Below are 23,940 nucleotides of genomic sequence, written 5' to 3'. Positions count from 1 at the left end.
GTAAAAGCTCTGCTTGTGGTGTAATCTCTTGTATTCCATTTATATGTGATTTATTCCTTTCTCCACAAGAAGGGTATTTTTATTGATAAAAATAAATGAAATTGAGAATCCCAAAGGGAATTTGATGTCCACTCTCACAAAATAGGTTTGCCAACTGTAAGTAGCAGACAAGAAAAAGATTCAACTACATGAAGATTGTTCTCTTTCTTTTGTTTTCTTTCTGGTTTTTCCTTTCTGTTGTCAAGTCAATACTAGTCAGATTTTCTGTCCTTTTGTGTGTTAGTCAATTAGTTATCCTTGAAGTTTCAAATCACTGAAAGCAATGTTCCTACACTTGAAATGCAGGGTTTTGTCATTCAAAAAAAAATTGTGTCATATACTGCCATTAAGGCTGCACCTGCTTATAGCTGGAAACTTTCACATAGTATCAAATTTGCAAAGATTCTTAAAGTAAACTCTCTACTGGGGTTGCTGGTATTATACATTTCTGCTTTATCAAAGTTAGGACAATTGTCCAAAATATCATGACAAGCCTTAAAGTTATCTTATTTTAAAAGTCTCAGTAAGGGTTTTGTATCACACGGAGTTATCACAGCTTCCCAAATTAAAATAATGTCCTGGTTAACATTTAATATAACTACAGTAGGTATTGCTGAGCTTTATGTCAATTGAAGACATCACATACAGAAAAAAATGAATTTACAATCAGAATAATTCCTAATGAATACACACACACACCAGACCCATTTTTATTTAATGCCAAAATGATAGATAGGAAAGAAATATAACCTATAGATGTTAGTTCTTGCACATTTGGTTTTGTCTGGAGTCAGTATTTAGTTTTCAGATCCTGAGAATGTCAGCATTATAAGGACATCATTCCTCAGGGCCCTGTCCCTCTTGTTTAGGACCCAGAATAGAAAAACAAAAAGTTTCTATATTAAATTGGCATGAGAGCAACAACTAGGGTCTACTCTTTAATCCACTGAAATCACTCTTCTGAACCCTCTTTTGAACCCTCTTCACTGTATTCACCAAATGCTCCTAGTTGCCAAAAGCAACTCACTTCGTATCTCTCTTCACAACTTGGTGGTGTTGACCTTGTCATTTACCCTGTTTCATGTACCTCTCTTTGTCTAGGTTTCCTCAGATCCATTCTGTCCTGTCTCATTTCCTGCTCCCTAGTGCCTCCTGAACGGACTCTAATCATAAATCATCTCTTCTCCTCCCACTGCACATTCTGTTCCAATTAGTTCCTTTATTCCTAATAATCCCCCACAATGTAGGTCTACCATATAATTCTATTACTCAAACTGGAGAATTTTTTTTTTAATTTTTATTTTTACTTTATTTTGCTTTACAATACTGTATTGGTTTTGCCATACATTGACATGAATCCACCACGGGTGTGCATGAGTTCCCAATCCTTAACCCCCCTCCCACCTCCCACCCCATATCATCTCTCTGGATCATTCCGGTGCAGGAGCCCCAAGCATCCTGTATCCTGTATCGAACATAGACTGGCGATTTGTTTCTTACATGACAGTATACATGTTTCAACGCCATTCTCCCAAATCATCCCACTCTCTCCCTCTCCCACAGAGTCCAAAAGTCTGTTCTATACATCTGTGTCTCTTTTGCTGTCTTGCATACAGGGTTATCATTACCATTTTTAGAGTAAGGGGGCATGCTATCAATAGTTCTATAAAAATAGGAGTAAACTGGGAATTTTCTGGGCAAACCTGGATTCATGGTCACTTCAATAACATGAAATGACAGAATGCAAAAATGGCTCAATACTCCACCTCTTCCTGTACCCATGACATTGACCTTGACCTTGTTATTCAGTAGTCCCCACCCTCTCTCACTCTGGGCTTTGACCAACAGAATGAGTAGGGAATTAGGTCATACCCATTCAAGCCTAGTCCTCAAGAGAATATGCACAAGTTTGTAGGTTCCCTTGAATGGCTGAGCTTGCTTGTCTTTGTACCTGAGCCTCTTTGTGAGGACACTTCCAGCCTGCCCTGTGGTAGGAATGTGAGAGGCATGTAGACATGAGGGATGTGGGATATTTTATTATGCATCATTACTGTGTCACTGGATAACACACAGCAGCTCAAATCTTTCTCCTGAGATTCAGATTCATACACTAATATCTTTACCTAAATACCCTAAAGACATTTCAAACTAAATAAACACAAAAAAGAGCTATAAAATTTTCCACAAGTGTATTCCTTTACCTCTAATTTTTTATATCAGAAGCCTCATTTTTCAAGTTAAAAAATCTGTGACCATATTAAATGTTCAGTTCAGTTCAGTTCAGTTCAGTCGTTCAGTCGTGTCTGACTCTTTGCGACCTCATGAATCGTAGCACTCCAGGCCTCTCTGTCTATCATCATCTCCCGGAGTTCAATCAAACTCACGTCCATAGAATCGGTGATGCCATCCAGCCATCTCATCCTCTGCAGTGCCCTTTTCCTCCTGCTCCCAATCCCTCCCAGCATCAGAGTCTTTTCCAATGAGTCAACTCTTTGCATGAGTTGGCCAAAGTACTGGAGTTTCAGCTTTAGCATCATTCCTTCCAAAGAACACCCTGGGCTGATCTCCTTCAGAATGGACTGGCTGAATCTCCTTGCAGTCCAAGGGACTCTCAAGAGTCTTCTCCAACACCACAGTTCAAAAGCATCAATCGTTCGGCACTCAGCTTTCTTCACAGTCCAACTCTCACATCCATACATGACCACTGGAAAAACCATAGCCTTGACTAGACAGACCTTAGTTGGCAAAGTAATATCTCTGCTTTTGAATATGCTGTCTAGGTTGGTCATAACTTTTCTTCCAAGGAGTAAGCGTCTTTTAATTTCATGGCTGCAGTCACCATCTGCAGTGATTTTGGAGCCCAAAAAAATAAAGTCTGATACTGTTTCCACTGTTTCCCCATCTATTTCCCATAAAGTGATGGGACCGGATGCCATGCTCTTACTTTTCTGAATGTTGAGCTTTAAGCCAACTTTTTCACTCTCCTCTTTCACTTTCATCAAGAGCCTTTTTAGTTCCTCTTCACTTTCTGCCATAAGGGTGGTGTCATCTGCATATCTGAGGTTATTGATATTTCTCCCGGCAATCTTGATTCCAGTTTGTGCTTCTTCCAGCCCAGCGTTTCTCATGATGTAGTCTGCATATAAGTTAAATAAGCAGGGTGACAATATACAGCCTTGACATACTCCTTTTCCTTTTTGGAACCAGTCTGTTGTTCCATGTCTAGTTCTAACTGTTGCTTCCTGACCTGCATGCAGGTTTCTCAAGAGGCAGTTCAGGTGGTCTGGTATTCCCATCTTTCCAAATTCTGATGAGAGTTATTTATATTGTGTTTATCTCATATATATTTATAAATCAAAGTTTTCTTCTATTACCACTCACTGGGCCTTAGTCTTTTGACCCTTCTCAATCAGAGGTCAATTAAGAGACTTAAGCCCTAATGTCCTAATATACCCATTGAATATATTACATTTATTTTTCTCCTGTACACCCAGCCATCAAGAATTAGAGAAATGAAAATGTAGTACTCAATTTTCTCTAGTATTTAATTCTCTTGAAGAATCCAGATTGAAAAAGGTTGGAGGCTGTGCTCAATTTTCACCTAGACTAGTGCAAAAGTCTATCTGGTTATTCTACCTTTAGCCTCACCTTCAGCCTCACCTTCTTCTAACTGGCTCCCCTTAACTTAAGATTTGATCTAGCCTTTGCTATTGGTTTTCATCTGTGAATGAATTGTATTTAATAAAAATAATATGATTATCTCTGATAAGGATGCTAACTAAATTTAAACAATAGTGCACTTAACATATTCTTAATACCTCTATATTGCTTACTTTGCTATTATCAATAACAATATTTTTGTACAAAAGCTGCTGCTGTCCTGTCACTCTCTTTATGATGGCTATCATCACTCTATGATTGTAATGAGTGTCTGATACCGTCTTTGAAGAGAGTTGAAGATCAACGGAAGAGTCATGCCATGAGTCATTTTGCCCATATGGATGTGGCTCGGGTACACATTTACATCAGAGCACATTGTTGATCCAGAAAGACAACTCTCGACCTGAGGGCTTAATGTGTCTTTCAAGGCAGCACATCCTCTCAGTTAAAATGTTTTCATATATATTATAATGCCTCTCCTAGATGAGAACTGTGAGCTTTACTGATATCCGTAAAGCAACAAAATTTTCTAAAATCTGTAGAAGTTGCCAAGCTTTCCTCTGTAATTTAATCAGGCCATCAATCAGCAGGGTTAGGTCATACAAGCTAATATTTCTTTACAGCTTAGATACAGTTGAATGATTTTTGGTTTAACTAGAGGCAAAATGTTAGTTCCTCATGACATTTAACAGTTCCTGGAGTCATTATTTTGACAGCATCTATTTGACCTGAGAAACTTCTTGCCTACAGAAGTAAGTCTTAGGGCAAAATTTGCTTATATAAAAACAGAAGAAAGAAAATGACCCTAAAAGTCAATTTTAATCATCTATTAAAAATAAACACAGACTTCTGAATAAGATGATGATATGGACCCAAGTTTCTAACTCCCCCTACCTAGAGTTTTTAAGAATGACCAAGAAAAAAATGAAAAAAAGAACAAATGCTCTAACCTTGAAACTAAGAAATTTGTCAACAGATACCCAAGATCTCAATTAATATTTACTAGGTATGCTATATACCAAATTGGCTAGAAGAATGCATAAAGATCTGGGTTTCAGTTTTAAAAATCTCAGCATTAAGTACAAACATACACAAAAAGCTTGAGAAACCCCACTAAAACCTTCTTAGGGAGCAGAGGGGAATTTATGAGACTAAAGTTCATAATATGCAGGAGTCATTGCAACAAAGGGTGTTTTCATAAATAAGTGTCTAAAGCATAGACAGAATACCCTGTGGCCGCTCCCTGTAGATTCAAATGTATCACTAAACCTCAGAAATTTGTCTTCTTTTTGGGAAAAGGATCAGGAGAAGTAGAAAGCTCACAAAGTCTTAAGGTTTCTTTCTGAAAAGAGGATGTAAAATAATTGGAAAGTCAGAAAATTTAGAATAGTTTTCAACTGAGTTATTTCATTTTTTTAAATCTCCTTAAACCAGAAGATTTTGAAGTGAAGCTAAAAGTCAGAAGAAGGGGATAATTTTACAGAATCGGAGATAACAAATTTCTGAAATCCACTCACTAAAAAAGAAAGGAGAAATAACTAGAAAACTACTGCATCAAATTTCCAAAATGTTCAAGATGACTTAGCATCAAAGAACTTAATATATATGAAGTTAGAGAAAACAGTGGTGTGGTAGGAAAAATCTGAAATGAGGGTCATGTAACACATCCAGGCATGGGGGTGTTTGTAAAATGGGTTACAGGATGATAAACTCAACTCAGGAAAGGAATTCAAAACTATAAAGTATACATGTTGAATGTGATCAAATGTTTTCTGCTAATTATATAAGTACAACTTACAGCTCATTCATCCAGAAGTGTTTTAGAAGAGCTAGGTCACTGACTACTTCTTAGGTTGGCCAGGTAAGACAAATGTCACAGTGTCCTGAACATATATCAGCAGCTAGCTGAAGACCCAAGGGAGATCAGGGTGGCGGTAACAAGAATGTCCCTTTCAAGCTATCTCAGTCTTATACTCCAAACTGGAAAGAAAAGAAAAAGTGACTACGAACTACCATATTCTGTCAAGCCTGTTGAGTATGAATTGTGACCTAAATATATTATTTATGTGAAAACTGAATATTTTTCTGCTATGCCACAAGTCAGACTGGAATCAAATCTTGGTGTCTGGTAAAAACAAGATTTCATACAGTGGAAGCTCTGTGGAAGTGAAAAAAAAAGTCATTTTAATATGAGTCCAATTAAAGCCCTTTGAGGGTGGACACTGACACTGACTGTGACAAGTGGAGGAGTGGCTGTGAACTGGAGACGTGGAGAAAGAAAGTGGAGGCTGCTTCCTAGCTCTTCGAGGGATAAACAGAGCGACCCAAAATGAGGTTACATTTGTAGTACAAATTGTTTACAGACATTAAAAGAACTATTAACTACACCTTTTCCAAGGAGCAAGGGAAAACATAATTATTAATTAAATCTGCAAGGGGGCTACAAACATAAATAAGCTATTTTATAAATGTTAATTAGTAAAGTAAAAAATATTAATTTTTAACTTGGCACCCAATTAAGAGGAGGGAAAGAGATTAATTAGGTGAAAATAATAAAAACAGATGACAGACTTGGCAATAACATTGTAATAATGTATGGTGACAGATAGTTGCTAGAATTAATATAAAAATCAACTCATAATATTTGTAAATGTTGAACTACTCTGTTGTATACCAGAAACTAATATAATACAGTAAGCCCCCAACCTAGAAACCTTCAAGCTGTGAAATTTCAAAGATGCATATGTGAAGACCTGATGGAATTGGAGGCCCAGAGAAAGGATGGAGAGAGACAAGAGTAAAATAACTGAGGAATGGAGACTCATGACACAGGAAACGACAAAGGGATTGTCTTTATTTGAGGAGCTCTGTTAGTTCTGAGCCACAGGACCTGAAGTGGAAAATAGTATGTGAAAGCTGCAGCAGCCGTTCAGAATGGAATCCAGTGCTAGCACGTCATCTATGATGAGAAAAAAAAAAAAGCTGCTTTCCAGACATCACTGGATCATTTTTCCAAAAGGGTAGATAGAACTGAATCCAGCAAGTAACCAGAACCTGAGCATGTAGCAAAAGCAGTCCTTAAAGGGAAATTCATAGAGATACAGACTAGCTTAAAAAAACATGAACAATCTTGAATAAACAATCCAACCTACCACCTAAAAGAATCAGAAAAACCCTGACGCCAGATGAAGGAAGGAAATAATGAATATCAGAGATTTATTTTATTTCAAATAAAATAGAGATTAAAGAAACATTAGAAAAATCATTAAGACCAAGACCTGGTTCTTTGAAGGGCAAACAAAATCGACAAATGTCTGGCCAGTCTCACCAAGAAGAGTAGAAAGAGAAGGCCAAATAAACAATATAAGAAATGAAAGAGGAGAAGTAACAATAGATATTGCTGAAATTTAAAAAAAAATAGTGGAATACTATGAACCTTTATATGCCAACAAATTAGACAATCTAGAAGAAATGGACAAGTTTCAGAAACATACAGCCCACCAAAACTGAATCAAGAAGAAATAAATGATATGAACAGACTAATCACTAGAAGTGAAATAGAATTAATAATTTAAAAAAAAAAAAAAACAAAATAAGTTGCTGCAAACAAAAGTCCAAGATCAAATGACTTTACTGGAAAATTCTATCAAACATGTAAACAACATATACTGATTTTTCTCAAACTCTCCCGAAAGTTTTAAGAGGAGGGAATATTCCCCAAATCACTCTATGAAGCTATCATCACACTGAGACCAAAACCAGACAGAATTACTACCAGTAAAGAAAATTACAGGCCAATATCTTTGATGATTATAGATGAAAAAAATTTTAGCCAACATAATTCAATACATAAAAAGAAGATCATATACCGCAATCAAGTTGGATTCATCCCAAGGTTGTCAGGATGGTTCAAAATACACAGATCAATCAATGTGATATACCACATTAAGAAAAGAAAACATAAAAACACAAGATCATCTTAATAGATGCATAAAAACCATTTGATAAAAGTCAACATCCATTCATGATAAAAGCTGTTTCCAAACTAGGTACAGAGGGAACATATGTCCACATAATAAAACCTATGTATGACAAACACATAGTCAACATAACATTCAATCACAGAAAACTGAAAACCTTCTCACTAAAATCTGACATGGATCCCCACTGTCGCTTCTCAACATAGTATTAGAAGTCCTAGCCGTAACAGTCAGTTAGGGGGAAAAAAAATGCTATTCAAATTGGAAGAGAAAAGGTAAAATTGTCATTACATGCAGATGGCATGATACTGTGTAGAGAAAAATCTAAAGATTCTGCACAAAAATGACTAAAAAGCATTCCTTTCATAACTGCATCAAAAAATACAATACTTAGGTATAAATCCAAAAAAGAAAGTTAAAGACTTACACGCTGAGAACTATAAAGCATTGATCAAAGAAATTAAAGATGATTATAAGAAATGGAAAGATATCTCATGCTTTTGGATTAGAATCACTAACATTGTTAAAATGGCCATAGTAAGCAAAGTAATTTAATGCAATCCCTATCAAATTACCTATGACACTTTTCACAGAACTAGAATAATCCTAAAATTTATACCAGAATTTTATATACCCAAAATACCAGAATTGCTAAAACCAATCCTTAGGAAAAAGTACAAAGTTGGAGGCATAAACCATCTAGATTTCGGATAATATTCCAAAGCTTCAGTAATCAAAACAGCATGATACTTGCACACAAAAAAAAAGGCATAATGTTCAAAGAAACAGAAGAGAGAATTCAGAAATAAACCCATACACCTATGGTCAATTAATCTTCAAAAAAGGAGGCCAGAATACACAATGGGGAAAATATTATTTCTTTAGCATGTGTTACTGAGAAAGTTGGACAGCTGCATGTCAATCAGTGAAGCTGGAACACTCCCTGACTTCATACAATGATAAACTCAAAATGGCTTACTGACTTGAAGATTATTGTTGTTGATATTCAGTTGGCTGAGTGGTGACTCACCCTTTCGCGATTCCCAGTAGCCCAACAGGCTCCTCTGTCCATGGCATTCCCAGGCAAGAATAATAGAGTGGGTTGTCATTTCCTTCTCCAGGGGATCTTTCCGACCCAGGGATCGAACCTGCATCTCCTACATTGAAAGGCAGATTCTTTACTACAGTGTCACCAGGGAAGCCCAAATATAACACTATAGAACTCATAGAAGAGAATACTGGCAATACGTTCTGTGGAATTGTTGTTGCTCAGTCACTCAGTCATGTCCAAATTTTTATGATCCCATGGACTGTGGCACGCCAGGCTTCCCTGTCCTTCATTATCTTCAGGAGCTTGCTCAAACTCATGTACATTGAGTCGGTAATCCCATTAAACCGTCTCATCCTCTGTCATCCCCTTCTCCTCCTACCTTCAATCCTTCCCAGGATCACAGTCTTTTCTAATGAGTTGGCTCTTTGCATCACGTGACCAAAATATTGGAGCTTCAGCTTCAGCACCAGTCCTTCCAATGAATATTCAAAACTGATTTCCTTTAGGATTGACTGGTTTGATCTCCCTGCAGTCTGAGGGACTCTCAAGAGTCTTCTCCAACACCACAGTTCAAAAGTATCAGTTCTTTGAGACTCAGCTTTCTGTATAGTCCCATTCTCACATCCATACATGACTAATGGAAAAATCATAACTTTGATTATATGGACCTTGGTCAGTAATGTCCCTGGTTATTTAATGCACTATCTAGGTTTTTTTTTATAGTATTTCTTCCAAGCACCAAGCATCTTTTAATTTCATGGCTGCAGTCACCATCTGAAGTGATTTTGGAGCCAAAGAAAATGTCTGCCATGGTTTCCACTGTTTTCCCATCTATTTGCCATGAAGTGATGGGACCAGATGCCATGATCTTAGTTTTTTGAATGCTGAGTTTATAGCCTGCTTTTTCATTCTCCTCTTTCATTTTCATCAAAAGGCTCTTTAGTTGTTCTTCGTTTTCTGCCATAAGGGTGGTGTCATCTGCATATCTGGCGAAGGAAATGGTAACCCACTCCAGTATTCTCACCTGGAGAATCCCAGGGACAGGGGAGCCTGGTGGGCTGCCATCTGTGGGGTTGCACAGAGTCAGACATGACTGAAGCTACTTAGCAGTAGCAGCAGCAGCATCTGCATAACTGAGGTTATTGATATTTTTCCTGGCTATCTTGAGGCCAGCTTCTGCTTCATCCAGCCTGGCATTTTGCATGATGTACTCTCATATAAGTTAAATAAGCAGGGTGACAATACACAGCCTTGATGTACTCCTTTCCCTATTTGGAACCAGTCCTTCATTCTATGTTTGGTTTTAACTATTGCTTCTTGACCTGTATACAGATTTCTAAGGAGGCAGGTAAAGTGGTCTGAAATTCCCATCTCTTTAAGAATTTAACACAGGTTGCTGCCATCCGCATAAAGACTTTAGTGTAGTCAGTAAAGCAGAACTAGATGTTCTTCTAAAATTCTCTTGCTTTTTTGATGATCCATTAGATGTTGGCAATTGGATCTCTGGTTCCTCTGCCTTTTCTAAAACCAGCTTGAACATCTCGAAATTCTTGGTTCATGTACTGTTGAAGCCTAGCTTGGAAAATTTTGAGCATTAATTTACTAGCATGTGAAATGAGTGCAACTGTGTGGTAGTTTGAGCATTCTTTGGTATTGCCTTTCTTTGGGACTGGAATGAAAGCTGACCTTTTCCAGTCCCATGGCCACTGCCAAGTTTTCCAAATCTGCTGGCATATTGAGTGCAGCACTTTCATAGCATCATCGTATAGGGTGCTATAGCTCAACTGGAATTTCATCATCTCCACTAGCTTTGTTCATAGTGATGCTTCCTAAGGTCCACTTGACTTCACTTTCCAGTATGTCTGGCTCTAGAGGAGTGATCACATCATCGTGATTATCTTGGTTGTGAAGATCTTTTTTGTACACTTCTTCTGTGTATTCTTGTGACCTCTTCTTAATAAGTTCTGCTTCTGTTAGGTCCATACCATTTCTGTCTTTTATTGTGCCAGTTTTTGCATGAAATGTTCCCTTGGTGTGTCTAATTTTCTGAAGTGATCTGTAGTCTTTCCATTCTATTTTTTCCCTCTGTTTCTTTGCATTGTTCACTTAGGAAGGCTTTCTTATCTCTCCTTGCTACTCTTTGGAACTCTGCATTCAGATGGGTATACCTTTCCTTTTCCCTTTGCCTTTAGCTTTTCTTCTTTTCTCAGCTATTTGTAAGGCCTCGTCAGACAATCATTTTGCTGTTCTCCATTTCTTTTTCTTGGGATGGTTTTGATCACCACCTCCTGTACAATGTTATGAAAGTCTCTCCACAGTTCTTCAGACACTTTTTCAGATCTAATCCCCTGAATCTATTTGTCATTTTCACTGTGTAATTGTAAGGGATTTGATTTAGGCCATACCTTAATGGCCTAGTGGATTTCCATGCTTTTTCAATTTAAGAATGAATTTTGCAATAAGGAGTTCATGATCTGAGCCACAGTCAGCTCCCAGTCTTGTTTTTGCTAACTTTATGGAGCTTTTCCATATTTAGCTGCTAAAATAATCAATCTGATTTTGGTATTGACCATTTGGTGATGTCCATGTGTAGAGTCATCTTTTGAATTATTGGAAGAGGGTGTTTGCTATGATCAATGACTAACTCTGTTAGTCTTTGCCCCGCTTTATTTTGTACTCCAAGGCTACACTTGCCTGTTACTCCAGGTATCGCTTGCCTTCCTACTTTGCATTCCAGTCCCCTATGATAAAAAGGACATCTTTTGGGGTGTTAGTTCTAGAAGGTCTTGTAGGTCTTCATAGAACCATTTAACTTCAGCTTCTTCGGCATTAGTGGTTGGGGCATAGACTTGGATTACTGTGATACTGAATGGTTTGCCTTGGAGAAGAACAGAGATCAGTATGTCATTTTTGAGACTGCACCCAAGTACTGCATTTCAGACTCTCTTGCTGACTATGAGGGTTATTCCATTTCTTCTAAGGGATTCTTGCTCACAGTAGTAGATATAATGGTCATCTGAATTAAATTCTCCCATTCCAGTCCATTTTATTTCACTGATTCCTAAAATGTCGACATTCACTCTTGCCATCTTCTGTTTGATCACCTCCAATTTACCTTGATTCATGGACCTAAGATTCCAGGTTCTTATGCAATACTGTTCTTTACAGCATCAGACTTTACTTTCACCACCAGACACATCCACAGCTGGGCACTGTTTCCACTTTGGCTCAGCCTCTTCATTCCTTCTGGAGTTATTTCTCTGCTCTTCTCCAGCAGTATATTGGGCACCTACCAACCTGAGGTGTTCATCTACCAGTGTCATATGCTTTTGCTTTTTCATACTGTTCATGAGGTTCTGTGACATAAATCATAGCAATGTTTTCTTAGATCAGTCCTCCAAGGCAATAAAAATAAAAGCAAAAATATACAAATGGAACTTGGTCAAACTTGCAAGCTTCTGCACAGCAAAGAAAACCATAAAGAAAATGAAAAGAAAAACTAAAGAATGCTTGAAAATATTCACAGATAAAGCAACAAACAAGGGCTTAATTTCTAAAACATACAAAAGCTCAAACAACACGATAACAAAAAACAAATAATACAAAATGGGCAGAAGACAAAAATAGATATTTCTCCAAGAATAATTTTTTAGTATACCAGAAACTAATACAACATTGTAAATCAACTATACCTCAAATAAAAATATGAAGAAAGGGATATCACTACCAAATTTATAGAATTAAAATTGATGCAGGAAACTAGAAACAATGCAACAATAAATATGGAAAGAGTATGACAACAAATTAAGTAGTCCAGGTGAAATATCAGGTCTTCCCTGTAGCTCAATCGGTAAAGAGTTTGCCCACAACACAGGAGACCAGGGTTCGATCCCTGGGTCGGGAAGATCCTCTGGAGAAGGGGATGGCAATCCACTCCAGTGTTCTTGCCTGGAAAATCCCACAGACAGAGGAGACTGACAGGCTACAGTCTGTGGGGTTGCAAAGAGTCAGACATCACTGAGCAACTACCACTACAGGTGAAATACAAACATTCCTCTAACTGAATTAGTAATCAAAATCATTCCTCAAAGAAAAGGCCAGAACCAGCTGGCTTCACTGGTTTGATGAATTCACCAAATATTTCACGAATTAACAGTAATCCTTATAAATTCTTCCAAAAAAAAAAAAATAGAAGAGGAGGGACACTTCCCATCCCCTTCAGTGAAGTGAGTGTTATTGTGATTCCCAAACCAGACAAGACATCACAAGAAAACCACTACTTGTATCTCTAATGAATATACATGCAAACATCTTCAACAAAAAACTAGAAAATTGAAGTCAGCAACATTTAAATGAGTTTCCAAAAAAGGAAACAAATAACAAGCACTGGAGAGAATATGGATAAAAAAGAACCTCCTACATTGACAGAGGGAAGGTAGATTGTAACACCCACTATGTCAAACAGTATGAGGATTTCTCAAAAAATTAAAAATAGGACTACAATATGATCCAGCTATTCTACATTTGAGTATTTACCTGAAGAATATGAAAACATTAATTCAAATAGGTATATTCATACCTATGCTCATCACAACATTGTGTACAATAACCAAGATATGGAACAATCTAAGTGTTCAATGATGGAGGAATGGATAAAGAATGTGTGGTATATACATACAATGGAACTCTTCTCTGCCATAAAAATGTGTGTGAAAGCTTGCCTTTTGAGAAAATATGGAAGGACCTTGAGGGTACTATGCTAAGTGAAATAAATTAGACAGAGAAGTACCATATCATTTTATTTGTATGTGGCATATTAAATAAATAAACAAACCAAACAAAAACTCAAAAACAGAGAACAGAATCTTGTTACCATAGAGGAAGAGAGATGAAGGAGGGGTGAGATAGGGAAAAGGATCAACTGTGTGTTGACAGATGAAAACAATTTTTGGTGGTGAGAACTCTGTAGAGTATATAGAAGTCAAAATATAATTTGTATACATGAAGCTTATATAAATTTGATTGTAACAACTTTTGCCAGGCTTTATGAAGGAGAGATTCTTGAAGGTCCTTATTCTGGTATTCTGGAAGTTCCTCTCCTAATTATTAAGCTTCTGACTGATATTTATCCTCATTGCAATATTATTCAGAGAAAATTTTATATTTTAGGGTTTTTGTGTCAATCAAAGGACTAGTATTAGGTTTTAAGTGGTGAAGTAATCTCAGTATAACAAGTGGTGTGTGTGAGTATGTTTGCATGTATGTTAGTGAGAATATCCCTATAATCACATAATACTACTAAGTATATAAGAGAAAGTTGCCATATTCCTGGTCTATTATTTTTCACTTTGTTCATTTTAATTAAATAAATGTTTACTGATTCTCTATAATGTTTCAATAGATAGGCTATGTCCCAAGGATACAGAGATACCCTTACCTAAATAAACTTATAATATTCCTCAAGTTTTTTTTCTTGCTATAAAGAGACAGGCCAGTAGACCTGGAGAAGATACTGGTTTCAGAAGAAACCAGATCTTGACCATAATCTGCCAAACACCAACAGTGCTACTTTTATCAAATATTTACTCTGAGCCCAGGGCTGCTAAATGTTTTGAATAGATTTTCTTAGACATTCTTCATAAAAACTTTATGAAGTAGGACATCTTCATTTTCAAATGAGTAATTGAGGCTCTCAGAGATTAGACCTAGCTGGTGGTTTGTCACACTGTCCCATGAACACAAGTCTGACTTTAGAAGGTGCTTCTTATGTAGAACCAAATCCTGCCACTTGCCTGAGGGGAGCCCTCAGCAGTCTCTCCAAGTTTGCACTGAGCTGTAAGACTATGGGAAATTTTTACTTTCTTAATGCTTTTCTCTATGGTGACCAGTATTATTTTTAGAATTAGACAAAACAAAAACAAAAACAAAAACCAAACACTTAAAGTAGTATGCTGTTATGCTTAGCCTCTTCAGGTAAAGAAGACACCTGTATTAAGAACTATATTAAAAAGCATAACATATACCTCTTCAAAGATTACAAAGTAGAATGATATTATTTAACAGTTATACCTCAAAATTATCTTGGTAGAAATCTACTGAGGTTTCCAGATTATGAAAGCATCTGGAGCTCAGAACATCACAGTCATAGGAAATTGGTACATGAATCCCTTCATTATGTTTTGGAATGTGAACCCTGGGCTTATGTTTATAGAAAATAAAATGGCTAACTATGCTTTTATTTTTTAATAACTAAATTATATGCTTGTCAAAGACCTTTCATACTAAGGTTTTAGGCACTGTAAAAACCCATGAATAGTCAGCTTGTACCACAAAGAGAATATCAGGGGTTTTGTAGAGGCCCATTTATTCACAATACATAAATCAGTTTATATGGATAGAAGTTACATTTAACAGGATGTTGTCTGTTCTATTTCTGCTTCAGGCAGTGAAGTCAGGAAAAAAAAATGCAGCACTATGAATTTGTTTAAATCACTAATCCCAATCACTTTCATTTTATAGAGGTATCTGGGAAGATACATGCTGCTTCACATAATAACTGTGGTCAAAGAAAAGAAAATGCAACCTCAAGCTTCCAGAGAACCGAACATTGTATTTACACTCAAAACCACATTACTTTCATTGAGTAGTTACCTGGTATCAGTTCAGTTCAGTCGCTCAGTCATGTCCGACTCTCTGCAACCCCATGAATCGCAGCACGCCAGGCCTCCCTGTCCATCACCAACTCCCGGAGTTCACTCAGATTCACGTCCATCGAGTCAGTGATGCCATCCAGCCATCTCATCCTCTGTCGTCCCCTTTTCCTCCTGCCCCCAATCCCTCCCAGCATCAAAGTCTTTTCCAATGAGGCAACTCTTCGCATGAGGTGGCATGTATTATTAAGGTAGTATAGTGTATGTTTTACCAATCTTTTACTATTAATCAGGAAGTTGAGACACAACTGTTTTAGTTGCCCAGAGATAAATGGACCAACAATAATAATACATGTCTGTGAATAGAGCAGGTGAAATATTACACATTTCACATTCTTCAGAAACAACAGAAATATTTTACTTTTAAATACTTTCAATTCAAATACGTTTCTTTAATTTAAAAAGTAAATTTTTGATGCCTCTAACCAATTCCTTTCCTTCTAAAATCCAAAAAGAAAAAAAAATCAGAATTATATCTCCCTTCTATAAAAACAAAATACAATGCACTCCTGGTATAGTTTTTAAAGAGACACATTTTTAAGGGCTAAAAACAGACGAAAACATATATCTTTTTGTGTTATATTTGTTTTTCAGTTTATAAATGTTTTTACATTTAGTTTGATAAGGACGTCAGACAGAATCTTCTGATATTTCATGGTTTGAGAACATTCTTCTAATTCTAGCTTGCTGTAACACAGATATCACAATGTAGTCTTTTCTTCCTAACCAACTGTGTTTAAGGTTACCAGTTTTATACATTTTTTGAGCTTTCCCCAAGTTCTCAACATTCCTATCAATGAATAAAAGATAATAATGGGTAACATTTCTTGAGCATATATGTCCCAGGGAACAGAACTAGTGTTTTTCATATGCCTTAATAATTAACCTACAAAGTAGGTATCATTATTACACCCATTTTGCAGATGAGAATACTGACACAACTAGCAAATGTGAAGCTAAGATTCACACTTTAGCAGTTGAGAGCATGTCTACCTTGCCACAGGACTATGCTTAAGGTTTCTGGTTTTTGGCGTTATACATTTCACTCTTTCAACAGCGCAAAGGCAGTGGCAATGCACACTCTATACATTGTTCTACCCCCTCATCATTTTCAGCAACTGATGAATCCCTTTCATCAGTCTACCCAGTAAACGGAACCGGTGCTTTACCTTACCAATGTATGATCGCCATCTAGTGGTAAAAAATTAATCATGATTCGTTACCCACGTCGTTCCTATTAACAGTGTCTTGATAAGTAAGTTGTACTAAGGAACTTAAAAACTTAGATTCAAACAAAGCCAATTTCTACTGTAAACACTAGATGGTAATCATTTATTTGTATATAGAGTGTTATTTTGAAATACTATAGCCTTTGTAGTAAGAGTTTTAAAGTGCCTTCATTTTGTATAGTCTGTATAATATTTGTATAGTGTTTATAGTTAAAAGTTTTCCATATGCCTTTTATTTCTTGACTTATAAATATGGTATAAAATGTCAGTGTTTATTTTTAATAAAATATAACCATTACCATTTTTTAAAAATGTGGCTAACCATTACCATGTGAAAGAGATAAAAGTGAATGTGTTGGTCACTCAATTATGTCCAACTCTTTGAGATCACGTGACTATAGCCCACCAGGCTCCTCTGTCCATGGGATTCTCCAGGCAAGAATACTGGAGTGGGTGGCCATTCCCTTCTCCAGGGATCTTCTGAACCCAGGAATTGAGACTGGGTCTCCTGCATTGCAAGCAGATTCTTTAACATCTGACCCATCAGGGAAGCCCTTACAATTATTCGAATATATATACCAACTAGACAAGTAACAAGGCTTGCGTAGATACTGAAGACTTGGACAAAGAGGCCTTGCTCCTATTTTGATTGTAGATATTTTAGGTATCTTGCCTGTTTGGTTTTATGTTCCCAACTTTGCCCTATTACCTGTGAACACCATTCCTCACCTGACTCATCTAACGCTATGGTATCCCCCTGCCAAGTCTTCTTAGTTCCCAGCTGTTCCACAATTCATTCCCCTTATCAATTCCAATACATGGGGATGAACAATATTTGTAGACATATGTGTCTTAAGTATAGATACTAGATTTTATCCAACATAAAGCAATTTTTGATGCCTATTAGTAAAATTTATGAAAGTATGTCCTCATAGCTGAATCACTTATATATTCCACCCTTTTAAAGTATGAATCTTACTTGGTCATTGTACACTGATATATATTCTTTTAATATACAATTCATTTTCTGCATTCTCTTTAAAAGTTTTGCATCTATAACTGTGAAATGGGAGTATAATTGCGGTGGGATTGCTATACTTATTCAATTTTGTTTATGCTGTATTTGTAAAATTAGTAACAGTTTCAATTTTTTCTTGTCTTCAGAAAAATCAGTGAACCTAAAAATTAACTGATTTCTTTTGTCTTTTTAAATAAAAGTTTTAAAATTCAGTCATAAAACTGCAGAAGATGGGAATGAAAAGCAGAACTTCTAGAACTCAAATTTCTTCGTTGTTAATCTAGTCTGGGTTTCTGTCACATCTTGATTCAGTATTGGTGATGCTTATTTTCATAGAGATCTATTATTTTCTCAAAAATTCCAAGCATATATATTTTTTTGTTTCTGCATATGTGGTTTTAACTCTTTCCAAATTGCTAAGGTTTATGGTTCCTACATGTATTTTTCCAGCAATTTTTGAGTTATCTACCTGTTTTATTATAGTGGCTTATTTTTTAAGTTTTTTTTAAACCCTTTTTATTAATATAAATTTACTCTTTTTATTCTAACTCATTCATTTCTACTTTCCATTTATCCATTCTCTGCTTCTGAATATTTGTTGACCAGTTATTCCTTTTAATTCAGATAATTCACTTGTTTTCTTCTTTTCATTTAAAGCTAAAGCTTTTAAAGGGACAAGTTTTACTCTAAATGCATTTCTGGTTACATCTCATAAGTTTTATAGTATTATATTTCTGATTGTTTATCAGGTAGGTAATGATATTATAGTTCTTTGACTCAACATTCATTTATTTACTTTTTAACAGTTCAGATTTTATTATATTTTAGTTATGGATTTGCTATTTTCTTTTACTATTGAATCTTGCTCACAAATTTTAGTTTGTACATTTGTGATTTTGAAGAATCTATTTATGCTCAATCTGTAGTTTAAGGTTTACATATTTTTAAAAACTTAATGAAAGCTTTCAAAGAATCTATAATCTCTCTTCATGTATAAAGTTTATGATAATGAAGTTCAATATATACTACTAAATACACTTGCTATTAATTTCTCTAATTCCACTGTAATTTTGTTTACATGACAGATTAAAAACTAATTTGCTTTGAAGTATTTGACTCAAAATCTGGTATTTCTAAGAGCTTTATTTTATATATTTCAATATCATATTATCTGATCCTCAAGTGATAATTAGTTACCCTCCCAGTTTATTTTTTTCTGTCACTCATCTTTTGCCTGATATTATCATGACCATTGTATTTATTGTTTATATATTGCAGATGTCCATTATGACAAGGAAAATAGGATGACTAAGACTGGCTCAAGTCACTCAGTGAATATCCCACTCTCATATTAAGTAAGTTTGATCCATAAAAGAAATCTGACAGACGTTACTGTGGCAGGAGGGACAGTGGCGTCAATGTCATAGTAATCAGGAATACATCTAACTGGAAGTTATAGAAAATACTCAACTGCAGACAACCACAATGAAAAATTACAAAGAAAACGTCCAGGTTTATTTTCTGTGTGAAGAGCAGACGAATTAGGCAGGCAACACTGTATAATGTGTCTACTCTGGACCTCTTCCAAGGGAGTAACATCAAACCGATCACAAAAATGGGCTTTGAGGAAGACTATGGCTGCATTTATTCATCAAAGATCCAACTACAGATTAGTGTCACATTTGAATCAAATTTATTTTATATTTGATTCTTCGATTATAGATAAGTATATAAAGAGGAAAAGTGTTATCTTTAACGAATAAATTATTTTTTACTGACTAAATTATCTAAGCAAAAATAAAAATCAAGTATCACAAGTTTCAGAAAGCAGGAAATTCAACAGCTTTTAGACATAAATGTTATATACACATCTCTGCATATATTTATATATAATATATGGTTTTCAGTGTTGATTTACATACATCAAGCATTGTAAAATGTCTCAGGCATGAAATGTAAACTTCTTGAGAAATAGTCCTTACCCCAAATAAAAAAGAGCTTTTTTATTGTTTCTAATAAACATTCATTGTTTTTGTCAATTCTGCAAATAGAACACTCATTATTCATTATCTCTCACTTAAAACGCACATGGCTAAATGTATTTTCTCCCATTATTTTTATCCCACATGCACTAGAAAAAAAGCAGTATGACTGCACTTTACTAAAATTCTACCAAAGAAAGTACTAAATGTAAACTCATACTATGAGTGAATAATGATATATTTCACCTCATTTTAATTTCAGTAATTGACTGGAAAAGTAGGAATATCTATTAAAAGGACCATGCGCTAGTCAAACACTAACAAGAAAATGTCAGAGTCACAGGTTGTCATGGTGACGGGATATTATGGAAATCTGATTAGTATGCCCAGCAGCTGTGTAAGTGATACACTACACTTCTAATTGTGCTGTCTCTGCTTGCAAGATGGCCTTTATGTTCCTGAGAGGTAAGAGGTGGTGCAGATCTGTTTACCCACATATCAGGTATGGAATGCATTATACGTTTAAAAATTAAATCCAAACATCTAGCACTAAAGTTGTATTTTAAAAACACTTTCAAAATTTTTTTTGAAAAATTAGTTTACTCTTCTCTTTAAGACACAAATTTTTGAATAATTTAGTTTACTCTTTTTCAATCTAATTTCACTTTCATACTAAGGATAAGATAAAAATGCTTTTTTAAAAAAAGTTTTGTGCAAACAGAAAATAAAGTTCTCCAAAGAACAAATTTTCCCACTGGTACCATTCAGAAGTTTCACTAAGAACTATATGTCTCCAAGAATAATTAGACCAGAAACTGTTAGAAAGAGCCAGACGCAGCAGTGTTTAAAAATGTTAAGCATAATGATGATAAGAGAAGACCACTAGGATTAGGGATTAGAGTTGACCACAAGCAACAGTGGGCAGTCCTTCTTGCCACCAGAAAAATGTGTATGTGTGTTTCGTTCCTTCTGTGCCCTGGTTCTTTTGGTACAAAAATTAAGTGAATCTTGAAAATTATAGGGCTCACTGCCTTCAGTTCTGCTTGTTCCCTTTTATATCTTAAGTATCATTGAATTTTTAAAGGAGTTGATCACTGCCTCCCGATCCTTTTCGGTAGATATCTTAATTCTAAAGGGAAAAAATGCAAGATTAACAGAGGCAAAGTAAACACTGCTATGCATTACTGAAATTCATGTGCCTTGTTAGAGTTTATGAGGACAAAGAGCGTTTCTGAAGCTTGTCCTGGGAAGCTCATTACTCTTCTTAAATGCATCAGCATGTGTATTAAGTTTTACATGTACTAAATATCAAAAGCAATCAATCTAAAGTCAATATAATGAAAGCCAAAGGAGAATTTATCTACCTGTTTCAAAATTCAGTGGTAGAGGTGGGGTTGCAGAGAGGAAAGTGGCAGTATAAACTTTCAAGTTTCATTTATATAAGATGAGTAAAGTCCTAGAAATCTACTGTATACCATAGAGCGTACAACAAACAATTCTTAAGGAATACTTAAAAATTTGCTAAAGAGGGTAGATCTCAGGTTGTGCGTGTATGTTCAGTAGCTCAGTTGTGTCCAACTCTTTGTGACCCTATGGACTGTGGGCAACCAGGCTCCCCTGTCCATGGGATTTCCTAGGCACAAATATTGGAGTGAGTTGCTATTTCTTCCCCAGGGGATCTCCCCAACCCAGGGATCAAATCTGAGTCTCCAGAGTCTCCTGCATTGCAGGCAGATTCTTTACCACTGAACCACTAGCATTTACAAATCTTAAGTGTTTTGAGGATAATGATGATGATGATAAGATAAAGTGGATGGGAGGAAACTTTTGGAGATGATAGGTATGTTTATGGTATAGACAACAGTGATGATTTCAAGGAGGTATACTTATCTCTAAACTTACCAGTTGTATACATTAAATATATACCTTTATTCATACTTCAATAGTGGTTTAAGAAAAAAGAAAAAAAAAAAAAAAGACAGCCGAATGAAGATACAGAGTAAACAAGTGCATTCCTGGAGAGATGAGACTAGCTCTGAGAGTTGTGTGCACTGACCTGGGATGGAAGCAGCAGTTTGAAAGCCAGTCAGTGTGCCCCAAGCCTGTGAGAAGCACATTGCCTTTGGGGAGCCCCACCATCTTCCAGACACGGTCCTCCCCACAGGAGACAAGGAGGTCTTTGTGAGGGTGCATGACGATGCTACACAGGGAAAGAGAAGAAAAGGTTGTTAAGAGAAGGTAACAGTTAAGGGCTTCATATGGAGAATAAATGAAATGGCAGTATTTATCCATTTCAGCCAGGCAGGACAGCTACAGAATGCTGGCTCAGAAGTCAGAAGAGCCAGGTTCAACCTCCTGGCTAGAGCCCTAACTTATACCTTCCTGAATGTCATCAACCTAATTAATTTCACAGGATCTTACATTCCTCATCTGAAAAATGGGATGGTTGATTTAGGTGAATGCTCATAATTCACCTAAATGCTCTAATTCTGGCTTGAAATAATAGTTCTGGTTTTTCATTCAGGGAGGAGAAGTTATGCCAATGAAAATTTGGTGTGTTCAGACATTTGGACCAGTAGCCATGCTTATTACAATATATAAAATCAAACTTCTTTTCAGACTGTAGTATATCTTAATTCAGATACTAACCAGGAATAGACCATAAATCATAACCACATTATCATAGTTCTGTAATAAATTCTATAAAAGAAACATTAACTCCATGAGCTCCTATCTACAAAAAGCAAAGGAGCTCAAATTCCTGATATGCCACTTAAATTGGCTTCAGTCAAGGCACAGTACACAAATCACAGTAATGAATTCAGGATGCAAGAGGTAATTCCCACTCTATAAAGGCATAGAGGGAACTGAGAAAGAAGTATGTAAAATTAATGATTAACACATTAAGCAGTATTACTTGAACCAGACTATGATTGTTGTGGCTGTTTAAATATTGACGCTAAACCATTTGAAAATCAAGAGACTAAAAGGTTAATGCCTGATATTTTATCTATGGCAATACTTTAATCTTATTTATATAGTTTCATCTATGCCTTCCAATGTAAAGGGAACAAATGTATCCTGTGTTAAGCATGTATTAAAATACCAGCCTAAATATTAGCAGCAAGTTGTTCAATTTCAACACAGCTGTCTCACATCAAAGACATAATGAATTTACTTGCATGTATAATGAAGTGAAATGAATAGGGACTTAAAAATAAAAACTATATATTCATTTCTCCCATAGCCCATTGTATGAATGACATTGGTCCTTTCCTCTGCAATATAGACTTTAGGAAATCAATTTCCCAAAGAAACCATGGTCTCAGTCCATACCTACACGAGTAACTCCAGGGCTTACATGAAAGAACACCTTTTCTCATTTTGGATTCCTTCCAAGAATATCCTTAAATCCCCAAATTCTGAGCTGAAAAAATCATGTCCTTCCATTAGGCCTATCCAGTTTTGGAAATATGCTGGGGTCGGTCAGTGCTGGAACTATTTAACTCACAGACACATAACCACTGTGAGCAGAGCTTTCTTTTGAGTGAAAAAAAATTCCCTTTTCTCCAGCACTTTGCTGCTCAAAATAAACATGGTAGAAGGGAAATTATTCATTTTGTAATTCATCATAATGTTGGTTTGTGACTTTCAGAAGGCCAATTCAGAAAAGGAATTTATCACAGCTCAAACTGGGGAGAGGACACATTTATAGAACTTAATTAGAAGAAAAATATGATGAGAGGTTAAAAAAAAAAAAGTCAGGTTGAAATGAATCCTACATTAAAGCACACGTAAGAAGGCAAACTAAATCCTTGAAGCTCCTGAGTGTGATGTATGTTGGTCACAGTTTTCCTGGCAGACACATGCGCACTTGACTAGATGATAAATTACCCTCTTTAAGTGAAGATAACCAAAATCACTGACGTCTTTACAAACTTCGAAAGATGTTTCCAAAATGACTTTTCTGAGGGGAGCTGTTTGCAGAAGTTAAGGAAACAATACAAACACAAACCTGTTGGTGGTTAATCAGTTTGGAAGTGTTTCTCCAGGCGCGGTTGAACCCTTCTACTTTGCAGCTCCCTCCACACCGCCTGAACTGCATGTGAACTGAACCTACTAAGCATGCTCTATGCTTCTTTGGGTATGCATCTCTTTTCTAGCACTGTCTCTTTTTAAAATATCTCTTATCTACATATGACTTTTTTCCCCTAACCATTCTGGATTAGTTTCAGTCAAACATCGATATTCTAGTCTTTACAAAGTATAAG

At 36.0% G+C, this 23,940-nt stretch overlaps 1 protein-coding gene across 1 annotated transcript in view; it reads right to left on the bottom strand.

Moving 5' to 3' along the window:
* SPAG16 (sperm associated antigen 16) overlaps positions 1-23,940 on the bottom strand; it is a 1,101,103-nt gene that overhangs the window by 549,355 nt on the left and 527,808 nt on the right. The window contains exon 11 of the mRNA XM_052636122.1: positions 21,726-21,869. Coding sequence (XP_052492082.1) covers positions 21,726-21,869 — 144 coding nt within the window. The remainder of the gene's footprint in view (positions 1-21,725; positions 21,870-23,940) is intronic.

The sequence above is a fragment of the Budorcas taxicolor genome, chromosome 2 (genome assembly GCF_023091745.1).
Source record: "Budorcas taxicolor isolate Tak-1 chromosome 2, Takin1.1, whole genome shotgun sequence".
NCBI lineage: Eukaryota > Metazoa > Chordata > Mammalia > Artiodactyla > Bovidae > Budorcas > Budorcas taxicolor.
The sequence above is the reverse complement of the archived record's forward strand: the minus strand, read 5'-3'. Positions and strand labels throughout refer to the sequence as shown.